Source organism: Tribolium castaneum, chromosome 1 (assembly GCF_031307605.1).
Source record: "Tribolium castaneum strain GA2 chromosome 1, icTriCast1.1, whole genome shotgun sequence".
In the NCBI taxonomy this organism is placed as follows: Eukaryota; Metazoa; Arthropoda; class Insecta; order Coleoptera; family Tenebrionidae; genus Tribolium; species Tribolium castaneum.
The window spans coordinates 916,586-933,971 of record NC_087394.1 but is presented as its reverse complement, the minus strand read 5'-3'; the positions used below and the strand labels follow the sequence as shown (position 1 = coordinate 933,971).

At 32.3% G+C, this 17,386-nt stretch overlaps 4 protein-coding genes across 9 annotated transcripts; 2 read left to right on the top strand and 2 right to left on the bottom strand.

The window, feature by feature from the left end:
- Positions 1–2,115: 2,115 nt before the first annotated feature.
- On the top strand, positions 2,116–3,335 carry wrm1 (wurmchen 1). The gene is made up of 3 exons (XM_015984613.2): positions 2,116–2,267; positions 2,388–2,619; positions 2,674–3,335. Exons 2-3 carry the CDS (start codon positions 2,427–2,429, stop codon positions 2,847–2,849), a joined length of 369 nt encoding a protein of 122 aa, XP_015840099.1. The 5' UTR covers positions 2,116–2,267; positions 2,388–2,426; the 3' UTR covers positions 2,850–3,335.
- A 2,020-nt stretch (positions 3,336–5,355) lies between these two features.
- On the bottom strand, positions 5,356–6,069 carry LOC660968 (uncharacterized protein). The gene is made up of 3 exons (XM_967162.4): positions 5,835–6,069; positions 5,661–5,783; positions 5,356–5,610 (listed from the first exon to the last, which is right to left on the bottom strand). The coding sequence occupies exons 1-3, from the start codon at positions 5,927–5,929 to the stop codon at positions 5,463–5,465; spliced, it is 366 nt and encodes a 121-aa protein (XP_972255.1). The 5' UTR covers positions 5,930–6,069; the 3' UTR covers positions 5,356–5,462.
- A 270-nt stretch (positions 6,070–6,339) lies between these two features.
- On the top strand, positions 6,340–8,475 carry LOC661023 (uncharacterized protein). The gene is made up of 4 exons (XM_967213.5): positions 6,340–6,491; positions 6,540–6,608; positions 6,658–7,357; positions 8,198–8,475. The coding sequence occupies exons 1-4, from the start codon at positions 6,475–6,477 to the stop codon at positions 8,282–8,284; spliced, it is 873 nt and encodes a 290-aa protein (XP_972306.2). The 5' UTR covers positions 6,340–6,474; the 3' UTR covers positions 8,285–8,475.
- On the bottom strand, positions 7,376–16,627 carry LOC661082 (uncharacterized protein). Of its 6 annotated transcripts, XM_015984610.2 has the most exons (11): positions 16,419–16,627; positions 14,059–14,170; positions 13,037–13,480; positions 12,144–12,249; positions 11,940–12,011; positions 10,628–11,891; positions 10,356–10,577; positions 9,313–9,658; positions 9,046–9,257; positions 8,800–8,959; positions 7,376–8,745 (listed from the first exon to the last, which is right to left on the bottom strand). In XM_015984610.2, the coding sequence occupies exons 2-11, from the start codon at positions 14,133–14,135 to the stop codon at positions 8,472–8,474; spliced, it is 3,177 nt and encodes a 1,058-aa protein (XP_015840096.1). In that variant the 5' UTR covers positions 14,136–14,170; positions 16,419–16,627; the 3' UTR covers positions 7,376–8,471. The 6 variants fall into 6 exon arrangements, with proteins under 6 accessions (XP_015840096.1, XP_008193263.1, XP_064215939.1 ...); XM_008195041.3 differs by having other exon boundaries at positions 11,940–12,249; XM_064359869.1 differs by lacking the exon at positions 13,037–13,480.
- Positions 16,628–17,386: the final 759 nt, after the last annotated feature.

Here is a 17,386-nt window from a genome sequence, read left to right as displayed (position 1 = left end):
AATTGTCTTAAAACCACGATTTTTTCAGGACAGTTTCGGCAAAAACTTATGAATCAAGTGAGCTTTTACCTGAAAGATGAGCACATCACTCCAATTCGTTATTTAGATTGAGAAAAACGATTTTAGAATTTTTCCTAAAATTATTGTTCTTAGTAGCAAAAAATAGAGATTTCGAAACGGCATAAATCTTGTTGCAGACCACTTATTACTCCTTCAAAGCCCAATAAAACGACGATCAATCTAGAAAATACACATCTCTAATGACTTTAGTTGTAATTACCACCAAATGTGAATTGTTAATGACCATTACATCAACTCTAGGTGCAAAGTCATGTATTTTAACGCTTCTGAGCAAGAATTTAGTTCAGAGCACGACAATGATTCTTTATTTTTGGATAAATGTAAAACACATGACCTGCTTTAGAAAATAAAATGACGTGTTTTGATGCAAGAAAGGATGAAAAAATTGTGTGGATGGCCGTGAGACGATCCTTTATTTCGTCAACACGACTGATCATAAATTTTCGTTACTAATCTGAAATATTATTTATTCATAGCGGTCTGGTGTTGTCTTTAACTAGTGCATCTTTTGTTTCACCGACACGACCTTGTCCAGACCTACCCATCTTCTACCATTTCACTAACATATCACGTATTTATTTAGAAAAGGTGGTTAAACAAAAAAAAATAGTTCAGATAATGAATTAATTGCGTAATTAATTAAAGTAAACATTTTTCTCGCAATAATTTATTTTTCATGATCGTGAAACGATACTTTTCTTGTTAAATCACGATAAAATTAATTCAGTGTAATTGCTCTATTAAGTTTTGTATTGCTTCCACAGCTTAAAGTCAAGGTTGTGATGATGGGGAAAAAGCTAAATTCAGGATGATTCAATTAGTAATTTTTTTAATATTTTTGGTTAATTGGCCAATTTGTGCGTCACAATAATCTAAATCAATTTATAATTGACAGTGATTAAGCTAATGATGTTGATTAAACGTGACAGTATTTTAAAACTATTTTACCAAAATCCTTGAATTGTAAAACTGAAGGTTTACCTCATCAATCACAAGTCTTGAGACATTTTTTCATACAAATGCAAGATGTTACACTAGGTACAAATAAAACAAGAGATAAAAGATGCATAAAATAATAAATCCCAGTCTGAAACATCTTGCTTTTGCAACAAATTTTAATAAGAGTAATGTTTTACTTGTCAAAGTGGGCCATGGAACATCTATAAAATTTTGTAATAAAGATTTTGCACTAGTTTAGTGGACAAGTTTAACACCTTGCATAAATCTCTACCCAATATAGGTATTTATCTATTACATTTACTAGAATTACTTTCAATTTGTGCTCATTAGTTTAAAAAAATCTTTGCGTTTTTTTAGGAAAGTTATAACTTATATCAAAATCTATACCTCGAGAAAACTATGCTTAAAGTAACGCATAAAATTCTTAATTCTTTTATTTTTCAAAAATAAAAAAATTCAGAAACAGGCAACTTAGCATTTTAATTGTGTGTAGCTTAGCATTTTTATTTTCTTTTAGGAAAATAACAAAAATATGAATTTTATTACTTAAAATGTGTTCACCCACATTCAAAATAAGTAACACAGTTGTAAAGGCCTATTAGTAGAGGTTCAAATTATACAAGAAAAATTATATCGTTTCATTTCAAATATTCTGTGATGATTGATGATGCTATGGCACCGCTATATTGGCAAAGAATTTTGTATTATACTGCATCTTTACGCCAAAAAAACACCAATTAAAAGAAGCAAGTAATTACGAAATGTGGTAGTTTAGGCTAAAGTTTTGGAACAAAAAATATAGTTTCAGCGTAATTGACATGAAACTCCGATTACAACGGTACCCAATTATTTACGATAATTCCAATAGTTAAAAGTGCAAAAGTTGAAAAACAATGATTGAGGGATTTGCATTTTTTATAGTCAAATGTGTTTATCTCGAAAACTATAAGACATTTTATCTACAAATGATCGGCTTCGCGGGACACATTTCATAGTACGTTTATTTAAAAATTGTGTCGAAATTGACAAAAAATTTTAAACTGTGAAAACCTTGATTATGTAGGCAATCAACAATACAAATATCTTATGCGCAAGTTCAACACCCAGCCCCAGCACAACAGTTTACAGTTATGACATCATAACAATTGTATACATCCACCTGTGTGTCTTATATACATTTTTTTCTTATGAAATTCGCCCAAAAACACACAAAACTTTATTTACCAGTAAGTAAAACATTTCACTTCGAGTTACAAGTATTTAATTTTTACAAAACTTTGCAATTTTCTTCAATTAATTCCAACGCATCATCAACCACACCCACAATTTCTTATTTTTGTATTTAGGACGACTAAAAGAACTAAAATCGTCCCAAATGTACTGAAATGTCGTCGGTTTTTGATGAAAGAGACGCTTACAAACATAATCCATATTTTAAAAAAGCGGAATTTGGGGACTTTACCCCTTTTTACATCACTGTTACAATCTGCACGATTATTGGAGTCTCTATCTTTATTCTCAACATTGTTTTGGGTTGTTGTTCACGCTATTCGGGCTATTGGAACGACAGACACACAGGTAAATTAATAATTAACTTCTTTTTTTCACATTTTCAATTTCAAAAACGTTCAGGCAACCGTTGGATCGCCTCTCTTTGGACTGCAACCCCTCACCAACAACCTCCTCTAGACCTAACTGAATTACAAGTAATCGACACACCTACACAAGTCGTTTACGTACCAACGCCAGCACCTGAAGCTGAAAAAGTCGAATATCACGAATTACAAAAACGCGAAAGCGACATTTAAACATGTTTCACGTTTATTGGCCTGCTACAGCTTGTTTAACCCTCTTCCTCATTGTGGGGGTTATCATGGTTATGCTGAGGTATGGCCCCAAATTATGCAAAACAAGACACGTTGCCTTCGCTGACGACAACGAATGGCAACAAAAAGCCTTTGAACAACAAGTGTCCTACGCATAAAAATATTTTATTTTTTTATTTTATCAGCATAGTATACGTTCCAGATTGCTGTGTTAAAACGACCAGTTGCTAGGTAACAACTAACAATGGTTTCTTGGCAACTGAACGTTTAAACGGTACACACTTTACAGCTTTTTTTAAGTATTATTACTAACTAAATTGCTTTTTGTAGTTAGTGGTAAGTAAAAATGGCTATTAAATAAGTGCCTATATTTTAAGCCTGACAAGAATGCACTGAACTCGTAAATAATCCGTCCATGTTTTTATATCTTTTTCTATTGTAATGAAAATAAAATTCTTTAAAGGTTGATTAAGTTTTATTAATATCTGTCACATACAAAAACACCTTCCTCAAAAAATATTATCATATATTATAGGGTGATTCTATTAGGGCCTATGTTAGAAACTTTTTATTTTTTATTGTAGCTAGAGAAAATGTATTCTACACATTCATCTTTTCAAACTGAATAAAATGTACCTTAGTTCTAAGTACTTGGTCATAGTTTTTGACATTTGTCAATTATTTTGTTGAAATTTTTATTTGCAAAGGTTTATGTAAAACACCACAGCTCTTGAACCCTTTACGATAACTGAATATTTTTTTTTGCTTTTGATAACCAAAGATTTGAAAAGTCTCACGATTATCAACAAGGCTAGTATGATTTTTTGAAAATGATCATCAAAAAAAGGTTATGACAGTTTTTCTAATGGAATAATCTTGCTTTTTCAATGGTAAGCAAAAGGACATCGATTTTTAGGGAGGCTTTTATCAACATTTTCTATATCTAGCTTACAGTTTTTGAAATAATCGTAAAAAACGGATTATAGCTAATTATTTTCATTCTTACTCGAGTAAATTTTCGAAAAATACGATACAGTTGTGCTGACAATTAGTAGAAATGTTTAGTTTGTCCACCATTTTGATTCAAGAAGTTAAAAAGTCGATGGTAGAATGAGTTATTTTACATAATTTACACTAAGTTATAATTAGTCATAATTAAATATTATTGTTTTACTGATCATTCGCTAATCAATCTGCTATTCGGAAGTAAAATTACCGTTGGGGGCGCCACTGAGCTAGGTCGAAAACAGTAACCATAAATGGCGGGAAAATGTTTATTCGGATATTTTGAGCGTTGTACGAATTTTGGGGCTTCACAATTATTGCATTTCCTATGCGGAATGATTATTGTATCTTTGATGCAAGAAACTTATGTTGACAAATGAGAGATGACGAGGAAAACACGAATAACGAATGACTGTTTGGTTCACTTTCTTTATTGGAAAATTATTATAAAGACATTGAAAAGCCTACCTTTTGGCATAATTTACGTTAAAATGTATCAGCAGTTGTTAATCTTTATTGTAGTTTTGTAGATTTACAGCAGCATTTCATGATTTTTTCAGTGGAAAATTCTAACCTAAAATTCACACACTTCACTAATTTATTGGTTTCTTGAGCCAAACTTTGTGTTCGCTGTGATCCATTACTTATAATCTTTAATTAGACAACTGTTTGATAACACTTTGTAATCAAAATTTAAATATTTTTCACTTTTTATCCACTTTCAAGTTCCAACAATAAACACTTTATACCACGAAAAACTACAGAACCAAAGTCAACGCTAGTATTTACCACCACGTACTTTTAAAGTGATTCTTTCTATTGTAAGTAATTAACACTATACACGCAAAATTGTTGAACAATTCATTAAATGTCAGTTAAATGTGGAATTACGAAAATTTCTTTACTGTTTTCGACATAGTTCAAAAGTCATCACCAGAGGGCGTCTAGTTAATTTTATTTCTGAATTCTAAAAACTAAACAAAATATGTTGAAGGTTGACAATAGTTGGACATTTTGCAAGGCCTACTTGATTAACGATGAAAATTACAAAATAAAATTGTTTTTTGTGATTATTTCAAAAATTATAAAAGATATTTATAGTAAATATATGATGAGTCGATAAAACTCACGATAAATATCGATGTTTTTTCGATTGCCGTTAAGAAAATAGTCGTTCGTTTTTTGAAAATGATACTAACCTTGCAATTTGACAGTTGTTGACAATTTTGAAAATCTCAGACTCTTCCAACCTCTGGTTATCGAATGTAAAAAAATATTCACTTGTTACTGTGTTGTTTTGAATAAATAAAATTTTGAGAAAAAAATTTACATGTTAAAAACTATGGTAAGACATAAGTAGCAACAACTTGGGTAATTTTTACTCATTTTAAGAAGGCGAATTCAAAAATGCACTAAAATTACCTTAAACTCTACACTGGAAATTAAAAGTTTCTAATGTAGGCAGCAATAGAATAACCCTGTATTAGAGGATATATAATTTTAATGAACATAAAACACGTAAAAATACAGGAATATGTTTGAAATATTAGCTAAAATAAATGCATGGTGAGTTATATTTCGAGATTTTGTTTAGTAACTTTCCCATCTCTTATGGACTTCTGGTTTGAGGTTGACAATGTGTACATGTACTGCTTGATGTTTTTCAAACTTTGGCGGAATTGGACACAGTTGGTATTTAACCCTGTCTCCAGGTATGGGAATGTACTCATCTTCAATGCTAAAAATAACTCCAATAGCAAACAAACCAATTTATAAACACGAAATTACTCTGAAATGTGGACGAAAATGTCCTCAGACCCGTCCTCAGGTGTGATAAAACCGTGCCCTTTCTCCCGACAGAAGGACTTAATTTCCCCGTACAAATTCTGGTGTTTTAAGATGCGCTCGCATCTGAAATATATTTTTTGCAATATTTACATTAACGATTATTGACCGACTTACGTAGACGGTGTTCGATTTCGTTTCGTTATCAGCGGACTTGGAATTAAATGAGTATTGGGCCCTGGATGAAGGTTTTTATTGTCGCCACTCGACATGTTGAACAAAAATTGATGAATTCGGCGAAAAAAACGAAAAAACTACGAGAAATGCCGCCACTGACTAACACTTGCCAAATTTGACACAAGCATAGGACACAAGTGACCTTGACACAATGTTGCCAAACATTGGCCCATTTTTTCACTAAAAAAACTTTAGGCCCCAATTTTCACATTAATTGTGACAATTGTCAAATAATTAGTGCAATTACACGTTTTAATTATTTCTTTTAAACCATTTTCTTGTCCATTTGACGTTTGGTTGGCAAAACGTCAAAGTCATAGGTGTGCACTCGAAAAACACAATTTTTATCTCGCTTTTTTTAATGAAATAAAATCAACAATTATAATCAATGAAACAGCACAATTTTTTCCACCATTGCGACATGCGATACGTACTTTAGTTGTGAATATAAAAATAGTTTAGTGCGTTTTAAAATTTACCGACGCCACTGCTTTTTGACAAGTGAAGTTTGACAGTGACAGGTGACAGAAATTGAATTTTCGTCCCAATATTGATTAATCTCACCCAAAACCTTATAAAAATGTCGTTAAATGAAAGGTAAAGACTCATCAAACTAAAACCGCTTGATTAACGTTTGTGTTTAAGGGTTCAGGAAGAAATTGAAGCGTTGGAGGCAATTTTAATGGACGATATTTCGGTATCGTATGGAGACAAGTAAGATTTTGACTGATTTTAGCACAATTATTTGCATTTTTCCCCCTAGTGGGTGTCCCGAACTAGTCAAATCGACGATATTTCCGTCGACTGCCGACGATACTGACAAACAGTACGTCTGTGTGACTTTGGAAGTCAAATTACCGGGGGATTACCCCGATTGTGAGCCTTTAGTTCAATTGAGGAATCCCCGAGGTTTGGACGACACGACCTTAAATCATTTGTATCGCGCCATCAAGGACAAATGTAACGAGTTTATTGGTCAGCCTGTCATTTACGAATTAATCGAATTGATTCGGGAAAATCTCACTGAGAGCAATTTACCAACTTGTCATTGTGCCGTGTGTTTGTACGGATTTTCCGAAGGTGATAGTTTTACAAAAACGCAATGTTTCCACTACTTCCATTCCTACTGTCTTGCAATGCATTTAATCACAACCGAAAAACACTTTATTGAAGAACAAGAAAAATTACCAACTTGGCAAAAAAGCACAACAGGTTTTCAAGCCTCGTGTCCTGTTTGTCGCGAACCAATCAACTGTGATGTCCAAGAACTGAAGAACGCTCTTCCACCGAGAGAACTCGAAAAAGCTCAAAATTTTCAAGTCACCAAAGAATTACAAATGTTGCAAGCACAAATGAGACAATTATTTATCTACCAAAAGAGTCGAGGTGGAATTATCGATGTGGAAGCCGAAGAAAATAAACTACTTCTCATTACGGAATCGAGCGAAAACTCACCGGGAGACGTAAGTGAAAAAAACACACTTTAGTAAACATTTATTTAATAACATCTTATAAAACGTATTATTTCGGCATCAAAACAGTCGTAAAAAAATAGACGAAACAGTTTTCTAACTAAAAAAAAAAAAAAAATTGACACCAAAATGTCACAGAGTGGGCGGAGACGTCAAGAAAATAAATTGTTTTGGTGCCATTTTATACAGGGTGTGTCGCAAAAAACGTCACCTATAACTACAGGATTATTCTTTTTTTGGTCTACACTATTTTTGAAGTCGTCTTCTCAATTTGAGTAAAATGTTTTCAAGTTTTTGGTACTTATCTGTCATAGTATTTTTGTCAAATAAAATGTTCATTAAAAAAGGGTGTTATAACCATTTTTTGATCGTCATATTTTGGGCTGTGCTGTTTTGAATGAACCTCTGCAAATAAAATTTTAAAATAAAATTGACATGTCAAAACTATTGGACTCATTTGAAAACGTGAATTAAAAAATGTAATAAAAATAAGTGGTTACCATTTATAATTTCAAAGTTGGCGCCAAATTTTCATAGTTCTGGAAGTTCAGCCATTTTGAAAATAATTAAGTTGAACTTGAGATAGTCGATTTACAAAATTTCAAGACTCTAGCTAAATTGCAATTTGTAAAGTTTCTAATGTAGGCTTTAAAAGAATAACCCTATATAACTCACCACCACACATTTGTACGTTACGTTCAAATAAAAACACTGTTTAAGTGTTGTGTTATGTCGAACACCTTTTACATTAAAATTGTAATGCAATTAAGTTCAGTACGATTTTTGACATTTCGATGCGGTTCGTTGTTTTTGCATAAAAACTTTGTCCAGGATTCTGGTCCTAGTCTGCCTCCAAGTGATCCACCACCAAATAATGGAGTGTTGGGTCGTCAACCACGAACCACTTCAAGCAGGTGACCAAAGTGTTCAATAATAATAATAATAATAAAAAAAATAATAATGTCAAAAAAAGTACGTGTCATATTACTCATTATTGTTTGTGAAAAATTTTGTTCTAGTGAAGGTATAAAACTACTTTTAGGACTAATAATAAATGTAAATGTATTTTAATTTATTTTATAAAATATTTAATAAATAGAATAGTTCAACGGAAATACTTAATTCCCACTACAGCCATGAATTTCTCAATAAAGAGTTCCGAATCCAAGACGGCTATGTGTGCAGCTCGACCAATCAAAGCATTCGCTGTGTTAGGTAAGGCATGGTGTATGTCATAGCGGACCAAATTCACGTCTTTCTGTGCTATTATGGGTGAGATGATGTTGTGGACCATCTCTCGATAGATGGCGCCTTGATCAGAGGTGTCTTTGATCGATTCTTTGCACAGCTCAATCCGGGCCGAGTGCAACGGAACGTATCTGAAACAATTATTTGTAAGAAAAAAAGTGGCTCCAAAATTTAAATTTTCGAACCTGTCTTGTCCCGAACCGCAAAGTAGCACGTTTTTGAAATGGTGTAAAGTGCTTTTCTGACTCAGTCGGTACAAAAACGACTGTCGAGCGTCGTTAGAATCTTTCAAACAGAGCTGGAGAAGAGATCCTGATTTTTTCCATTTCTGCATAAACCACATTCCTGCAAGTTAATATAATATATAATAAACGTTGCAATAAAATTCCAAAATAAAAAATACAAAAAGAATTTTTTTTAAATTTATTTACCCATATTGACTAATCCACTACTGTTGTATAAAGTGCCCAGATGTGGTCCAGAGAGTGATAAGAAAGTATGCAGTCTTGGTAGTAGAAATTTCATCTGGGGCCTTGTTAAGGCAGATCTAATAATAACGTTACCTAAGGAGTGACCCACGAAGCTTATTCTCGTTGGTCGAATGCTACTCGTGTCTAAATAATGAAGAATTTCGCTGACCAATCTACCAAAAAAAATTATCTCATAGAACGATTGTAAATTTATTAATTTATTATTACCTATCGGTCATGGTATCAAAATCGCTAAAAGTATCTCCTTGATTTCGTTCGGACATGAGAAAGTCGAGATACGCCCCAGGAAGTCCAAGCTCTAGATAGGTTTTAACTAAACGTAAATCAGCTGAATTTCCATCTAAGCCATGAACGCACACAATCAGATGCATTCCTTCAGGCGAAAAAATACGAAACTCGTCGCTTATGTGAAAATAGGGAATCGTCGAAGCGAACGACGTGAAATCGGAATACAAAATACCGGGGAAGTTTAATTGACTTTTGAATTCATTTTTGGAGCGAATGAACGCTTTCTCCGATTCGGATTTCGAGCCTTTGGAGAAATGATGGTATCCTAAAAAGTTATTGTACTAGTAGAAATTAAACTTGTAATAATAAATATTAGTTGATTTAAAAAACGATTTTTATTTCTGCGTTAAAAAAACTTTGAAAAAATTCGCCCAAACAATTATGCCCAAAAATGTGCTGTTCTTGCTTGTTTCTTAAACAAAATCGAAAGATTTAACGCAGTTTAAACTGCAATATTTCCTATTTTCCATCGAGCAACTAAGACAAATTACGCCCAAAAATGTGCTATATTCTTGTTTATTTCTTCAGATATTTACATAAAATTACCTCACTTTTGTTGTAAATACTCCGTTTTTTGCTTATATTTTTAAGGAAACTGATTTTTTTAAAAACAAAAATTTGTCTTTTTCTTAGTTGTCTATTTCTCCTTTATGTAATTTCTCATCCTTTGTTTTTTTCTTTATTTTTATTTTTGTTACGGGAATTGTTGATTTACTTTTACAAAAAAAATACGTGATATTAATTACAAAACTTAACCAAAACAAAACAAATTAAGTGAAACTATTTTTGGAACGTTTCTATTCACCAAGATCGAAAGTTCTAGTGCACAAACACTTTATCTTTTTATCTATATTTTCGTTCCAAAAACTCAGTCAAAAAATAATACCAAAATTAGTAGGTTCTAGTTTTTGTGTTATTTTTACAAGTTTTTTGATTTTCGTTAAAATTAATGAATTATTTACCCATTGATTGATTCGTCGGTCTCTTATCGTCATCCACTACCGGTTTCCTTTCCAACGTAGTCTGCGTATCCACCACATGGTACAAAATATTATCAACAGCATTTATTTCTTCTTCATTTGTTCCATTCGTGATAGAACTAGACGGCGAATCCAAATCCCGAAACTGTTTAGGTGGAGGTAGCGCAATTTCGTCGCAAAAATTACTTTGATTAAATTCACAGCCTGAAATAAAACTTTCACACACACACTCACAAACCACAAAAACCACCCACCTTTATTATTTTTCCTGTAGTGTCCATTCTTCCGTCTTGGAAGATTTAAAATCTTCCTTTGAATCGTCTCAATATTGGTCAACAATCCCGTCACCACCGCATTCCCCACGTCAGTACTTGAAGCCACAGAACTGCTCCTGGAGGTGATCCAGCCACTTTGCTCACTTGTTGTTGATGAGGATGAACTGTAGTACTTCATTTCTGGGTATTGTGTCTCCACGGCTGGTTTAATATTCGGCAGTGATTCAGTCCCGGAAAGTACCATGGGAGAGCTGCTTTGGCCCAAGCATGAAGTACTTTTCACTTTCCTTACACTTGATAAATGCAGTCCTGTTGTTGATACGACACTTTCCGAACTGCTACTTGACCCAAAATCAAAGTGTTTTCTGTGATTGTTGTAGAGTTTTGTACTTTTGGGTTTTTTTCGTGGTGAGAAAAATTGCATCGAGTTTGAACGGAAGAAGTCAGTCGATGGTGTGTGGCTTTTTGATTTGTGTTTTTTGATATTGAACTGTTTGTATTTCTTATCTAAAATATCGACATCTATTAAATCTATGGACGAGTCTAGCTTGCAGTTGCAAATCTCTTGTGGTTTATTCACATCGTAAACAAAAAGTCGACTGTTCATATTATGCTCACTTGCCACGTTTTTCAACTTTGAGTCGTTTTTATGGTTGAAAAGATTTCTTCTTGAACACATTTGTAGTTGATCTAAGGATTTGCTATGTCTAGTAGGTACCATTGAACGAGAATCGTCGTAAAAAACATCAGTATTAACTAAAGTCTTTTCGGAACATTTCCACAAATTCTCGATTCCACAAGAACACTCTGTTTTCGAGCGTTTAAAATTTGATTCTTTCTTTGGCACTAAATCTTCAAAAGGATCTTGGTACTGATCTTCAAAAATAATGGGCATTGTTGTATTATCACCATCCAGAGCAGCACAATGTACTGGGAGTGATGGTAACAGCTGCATATATTTCGAGCGTTTTGCAATTTCAGCAACCAAAAGATAATTCTGGTAATTGGTATCAAAACAACCAATCGCCGATCTACGTGGGTTATAAACGAGAAAAAACAATTCGGCAAATCTTCGCACCCGTAAATTGTGGTGCTTTTTGCTCAAGTGTTGTTGAATTGTTGTTTTACAACTGAAATTCAACAGGAAATAGTTCCACAGTCTTATATTATCGGCACACAATTCGGCAAGACATGAATTGTTGATGCCTGATGTTTGATGAAGCTCTTTTCGTATAATAGACGACTACAAAACGAATTATTAATTTACAATAAATGAAAACTTGTGACTCACTTTTCTCGTGTCGTATCGCTGGTGCGGCTTAACTATTAAAGTATCGTAATTATCAGATAAAGTTTCTTCTCTCTGCATAAATAATATCTTATATTCTTTAATCGTAGTTTTAAGGTTATTGCTAGCATCTAATAGAACATCACGTGCTTCTAAATGTATTTGTGGAGATTCGTTAATTTTGCTATAAATCTTATGACTACTCACTGGAAGGACGGGATCCGTTAATGAAGAACAATGTGCCGAACGAATTTTGCTCCATGATTTTGACGATTTTGGGGCACAGCTTTGCATGTAGCGGAGAATTCCTCGTCTAAACAAATTCAACACAAATTACATTTTTTTCATTTTCATTACAATAACAATTTCAACGTTTTTCTTTGTTTTCTAATCTTATTGTACATTTTTTCCTTTTTTTTCGACTTAACTTCACAAAGGTTACTTAATACCTACTGTTTTGTTAAGCAAGATTTTTCTACATTTCGAGAGTTTTTCTACAAGAGTAAAAATAAAAATATTTTTCCTTTGTTATTCCAGATCTCAAAAGTTGTTATTAAAGTCGAGAAGTAAAAATCATACAGAAATTGGGAAAATTAGTACCCATTTTTTAAAACTAATAATTCTCTAAATGGTGATTGAACATTAAAATTTAGCGAAAATAATGTAGAAATCCGAGAAAAAATCCATAAAAAGTATGCCAATAATGTGCTTTTTCCAAGAAACTTATTAATTTTGACCTGTTTTTCTTAGAGTGGCTTCCACTGAAAAACTTGTAAGGATTCTAGTTAAATACAGGGACAGAAAAGGGCTAAATTTGTTTAAAAAAAACACTTTTTTCTCTAAATTTAGAACATTTTCTTTAAAGTCTCATTAAAATCGTGAAAATTGTTTAAGATATGTGTTTTACTATTTCTTTGTTACACCAAATAACATTAACTATAAAAAAAAACAATAGGTAATAAAAACATATTTTGACTTCACTTTGGTTTTCTTCTACTCAATGCATCCAAAACTGTTTGTTCTTTTTTACAAGATATACCTACTATAAATTATGTAATATAAATGAAAAAAATCGCAAATTTAATTTTTTTTAAACTCACTTCATCGAGGGCTGATGCAAGGCCGTGAGCACCGCGTGAATCGTCAACGAAATCGCCGACAGATGAAAATAATCGAACAGAACGGGCAAATGGTAGTGTAGACCCTCAGCCGGTGACATGTTCAATTGGAGCGTCCTGGATGACACCATCACCATCGACACCGGAGAAGTATCACTAAACCAGAGCTCCAGAACTAGAGAAAACTCAGCTCGTTCCAAAGACTCCTTCAGGTTATTTCCGTCGACCAACATGTGGCATCTGAACAGTACCACATCCTTCAAGGACACCTCTTCGTTACGGTAGAGGATCTGGAAGGGACGACAGGCGCCGTAGTTGCCAAGGACGATAGCGGTACCAAGGCCGGCACTCACTTCAGGGGTGGTAACTTCGACTTCGACGCTCAGCTTGGAGGAGACACGCAGTGAACAACGCACTTGGTACATTCTGACGACGAAAACATTAAAAAAATTGTTATACTTACTAATAATTCTGTCAATTTTTATTTTCAAATTGACTTATCTTCGTAAAAAAGATCAAACAGATCATTAAACACCATAACAATAACGTAAATATTATTCAATTGTAATTAAAATAAATAGGTATAAAAACAAAAAAATATGTTACGTAACACGAAAATTTTAACTAAAAAAAATTAAGACAAAAAAATCGCTAAATCCGACATTTTTAACTTCTTCAGGCATTTTTTGTCAAGGAATCTAAATCTGTCATCGTATTTTCCAAGGCGTTCTTGATGTCAGAGTTACAATACTCAACTTTTCCTTATGGAAACCATAAATGGAATTTTTTTTTTATAAAGAATGCTTTGGAAAAAACGCTAACTATTTTGTTTTTAAACAATCTAGATTTTAAGGGTTTAATTCGGAAGGTTTACATTAAATAACATGATCAGTTAGAAATTTAGCGATAGATTTCTAGCGGTAATACTCGTATATGTGGAATAAGCACCACATTATTAATACCTCTAAAGGGAAAAACAATTGTAACTAATATTATTGACTCACCCTCGCTGAAATAAATCGACATTGTAGAATTTGTACAGTTCCACGGAGAATTCTATCGTCGATTGAAGCTCACTCATAATAATTTTGCATTCGGTGGTTGGGTTCTATATTCCTGAAAGATTAGGGTTTTTTCAGTTTTTTTTATTAACAAATTAAGCTGCGAAACAAAATTCCTTCAGATTGGTCGAAACTTGGGAGTTGCATCAGCCCACTTAGAATGATTGAAAAACGAAGAAATTTTATTAAATTAAATCACCGCAATTAAATTAGCCGATACAGGTCATCAATCAAGGTGTTGATTGGGGCAATGAAAAAAAAAATGTAAAGATATGTACATAACTAGAGTCATCGATGTTATTGCACCTTTGAATAGAAGTTTCACCTCGTACCTTGTATTTTATCGACCGCTACCTCAATTTATATGATTGCTACAGGCTTTCCTACGCTTTGGCTGCATCACAATAAAACAAAAAATTTAAATTATGGCACATTGAGGGAAATAAGACCCTGTTTTAGTTTAGTTCTTATTGCAGTACAATTTATTTCCGAGTTATTGTTTCTAATAAGTAAACAAAACAAAAACTCGAAAAAATTAATTCAAAATACTCTAGAATTAGAAATTTAGCCAAGATTATATCGACAAGGACTAAAACTTCGTCTGATTGTCAGCGTTTTTCACTTTTTGGGTCAAAATAATGCAGAAAACTGAATAATTTTATCAAAATTACTTTATTTTTACTTGTTTTAAAAAGGTAGAAAGTAAGTCTTTTATTGAAAAAACGTATTGTCATTGAAGAAAAAAAGATTTAAGCAAAGCAAGTAGAAAATTGTGTAAATAAATTATTGTTTCCTAATTTCTCTAAGTTACGAACGTTTTGTATTATCAAAAAGTTTTTTACCTATTTTTCTAGAGTTTGAATCAAAGTTAGAGGAAACAAATACAAAATAGCTAGAATTGAAAGATATATTTTTTAACTTATGTTTATTATTATTATTATAACTAATTATATAGAAAAGTACTCAAAACTTAGTTTCCCTTTTTTACCGAATTAATGGAGAAAATCGCATAATTTTATCAAAACTATTTTTGCCTGAATTGAGTCTGAATGTGAAAAGATTTGAATAAAATATTGGTGAAAAATGTAATAATATTCTAATTTTAGAACATTTTCACTGAAAAACTCATTAACATTGAAAATTTTACACACGGGACTGCAAAAAGTCTTAAAATTAAGGTACAAAATAAATGATTTTTGCCTGAATTTCCTTTAGAAACCTTACTAAATTGAAAAATTTGATCAAATATTCAGAACAGAAAATCCCCAAGTTAGGTCAAAATTTACCTTTACTGCACTAGAGTTGAAACGTTTTTTGTCACGAAACCGCTTAAACTATAGAAATTTAATCAAAATCGTAAAATTTAGTCTGAAGTTTTGTTATCTAGTTAGAATATATTATATCGAAACTATGATACAGTAACTAGAAAAAAAATCAAAACTGTGCCGGAATTTAAAGATTTATTAGCCTAAATCTTTGTCTGTTTCTTTAAATCTAGAACGTATTCTACCAAGAAATTCACAAAAATGAAACAGTTTGCGTTAAAATAAGTAGAAAATCACCAAAATTATGTTGAAATGCTTGATTAAAACGTTTTGAGAATTGAAAGATTTTGCCTAAAAGAGACAGAAAGTAGAAAAATTAACGCTACAAAATGTGTGATTTTTGTGTGTTATTCCTTTAGATTTCAAACATAAAGTACACTAAATAAATAAAAAAGTATATTGTTACAAAACCAATTTGGTAATGATTTTAATCTTTTTTCATTAAATATTTTACATCCTCCTCCTACCCTACATATCGATCGGCCAAAAAGTATCCAATAAAATTCTTATTTATCAGATGCGACATTTAATATACTCGTTGTAAATGTTAGGGAAGTTGGGCATTTTGAATGTCAAAATTAGGGGAGATTTTTCCCCAGTTTAAATAACAATAATCCACTTGAATGACTGACTCATTCACAGGCACTTGTATGATAAAAAAAATCGCGTGGTTGTACATTTTGTCCCCAGGCCACCGTCTTGTATCCATAATGAGTTCCTCATTAAAATCCCACGGAAACAATGTCTAAAAATACTCAAACATCCCGACATAAACAAAACCCGAATTTTTCACCAGAAAACGTCCAATAAATCCACCCTTCGATAATCCTCATTAGATTATCTCTGGGTGCGCTTTCAAAGCTTTCCCGTTCGATTTAAATCAAAATAATCATTTTATCATCATCATCATACAATAGATAAGAACGAATTCCAAGTCGAAATAATTAAAATAACTCACTAATCTATAAATAAACTCACCATCACATTTCCATCGAGAACTGGGCCCACGTTTTTGATTGAACTGATTTTGATTATTGTTTAATTCGTCGTTTTGATTGAAAGCAGAGGCGCAGGCACTAGTTTTTAGCTAATATTACGGAAAAATTTCGAGAGCATGAGCTCGATCCAGGCAACCAAGTTATCACCCCTGTCCTATTTTATGGCACTGTTAGGCGTTCACCCAAAGCGCAGAAACCTTGCGCAGTAAAGCTGTCATAAAATACACACATTATTTATTTATTAGTTTCTTATTACATGTTTAATGCCACTCTTTGAATATTCCCGACATTGCATTGCGTTTTCTTGTATTTTATTCAATTTGTATTAAAATGAGGAACGAGTTAATTCGATTTGATAATTATTTGGCTGAGAGTTGCGCAAAAACGCACAAAATTATGGATGGTTTATTGGAATTTACATTTTCGAAAAAAAGTTTATTTATAATTTATTTACATTCATTTAACTGTAATGACGATGACGGTTTGAAAAATAATAAATAATAATAATTGGAAGAGTCACCAGTAATGATAAAAATGTAAAGTAGTTGATAATTTGATAATAAAATAATCTCATTTGACAATTTGTGGACGTCAAAAGGCAATTATTGCGACTAAATACGTAAAACTCTGACGTTTTGTTTGCAACATATTCACTAAAGTATTTGTAAAAGGATGATGAAAAATAAACATTTAGCAATTAGAAATTGACTTTACAATTCATTTTTTAAAGAAATTTTAATAGATTTAATAATTTGACAAATGAGTTTATTATTTGCGTAATAATTAATTTACAATCAATTAATAATTTGTTATGACAAACAATGTAGTCAAGCAATAAAGAATCTAGCGCAAAACGGTTTGTTCCTGTGGAATTTTGAAATTTTTTGTCTAAAATTTTACTTAATCTTCAAAAAATTTAAAAAATATATTTCGATGCCTTTAGAGCTC

What these genes read in the sequence shown, in the direction of transcription:
- wrm1 (XM_015984613.2), top strand. Translation starts at nt 2,427, where the DNA reads ATGTCGTCGGTTTTTGATGAAAGAGACGCTTACAAACATAATCCATAT. An exon ending in TTGGAACGACAGACACACAG is followed by an intron (nt 2,620 to 2,673) that starts GTAAATTAATAA and finishes AAAAACGTTCAG; the next exon opens with GCAACCGTTGGATCGCCTCT.
- LOC660968 (XM_967162.4), bottom strand. Translation starts at nt 5,929, where the DNA reads ATGTCGAGTGGCGACAATAAAAACCTTCATCCAGGGCCCAATACTCAT. An exon ending in CGAAATCGAACACCGTCTAC is followed by an intron (nt 5,784 to 5,834) that starts GTAAGTCGGTCA and finishes AATATATTTCAG; the next exon opens with ATGCGAGCGCATCTTAAAAC. An exon ending in ATTTTCGTCCACATTTCAGA is followed by an intron (nt 5,611 to 5,660) that starts GTAATTTCGTGT and finishes AGTTATTTTTAG; the next exon opens with CATTGAAGATGAGTACATTC.
- LOC661023 (XM_967213.5), top strand. An exon ending in TCGGTATCGTATGGAGACAA is followed by an intron (nt 6,609 to 6,657) that starts GTAAGATTTTGA and finishes TTTTCCCCCTAG; the next exon opens with TGGGTGTCCCGAACTAGTCA. An exon ending in GCGAAAACTCACCGGGAGAC is followed by an intron (nt 7,358 to 8,197) that starts GTAAGTGAAAAA and finishes AACTTTGTCCAG; the next exon opens with GATTCTGGTCCTAGTCTGCC.
- LOC661082 (XM_008195041.3), bottom strand. Translation starts at nt 14,135, where the DNA reads ATGAGTGAGCTTCAATCGACGATAGAATTCTCCGTGGAACTGTACAAA. An exon ending in TTGCATCAGCCCTCGATGAA is followed by an intron (nt 12,250 to 13,036) that starts GTGAGTTTAAAA and finishes GAATTTGTTTAG; the next exon opens with ACGAGGAATTCTCCGCTACA. An exon ending in TTTGATACCATGACCGATAG is followed by an intron (nt 9,258 to 9,312) that starts GTAATAATAAAT and finishes TTTTTTTGGTAG; the next exon opens with ATTGGTCAGCGAAATTCTTC.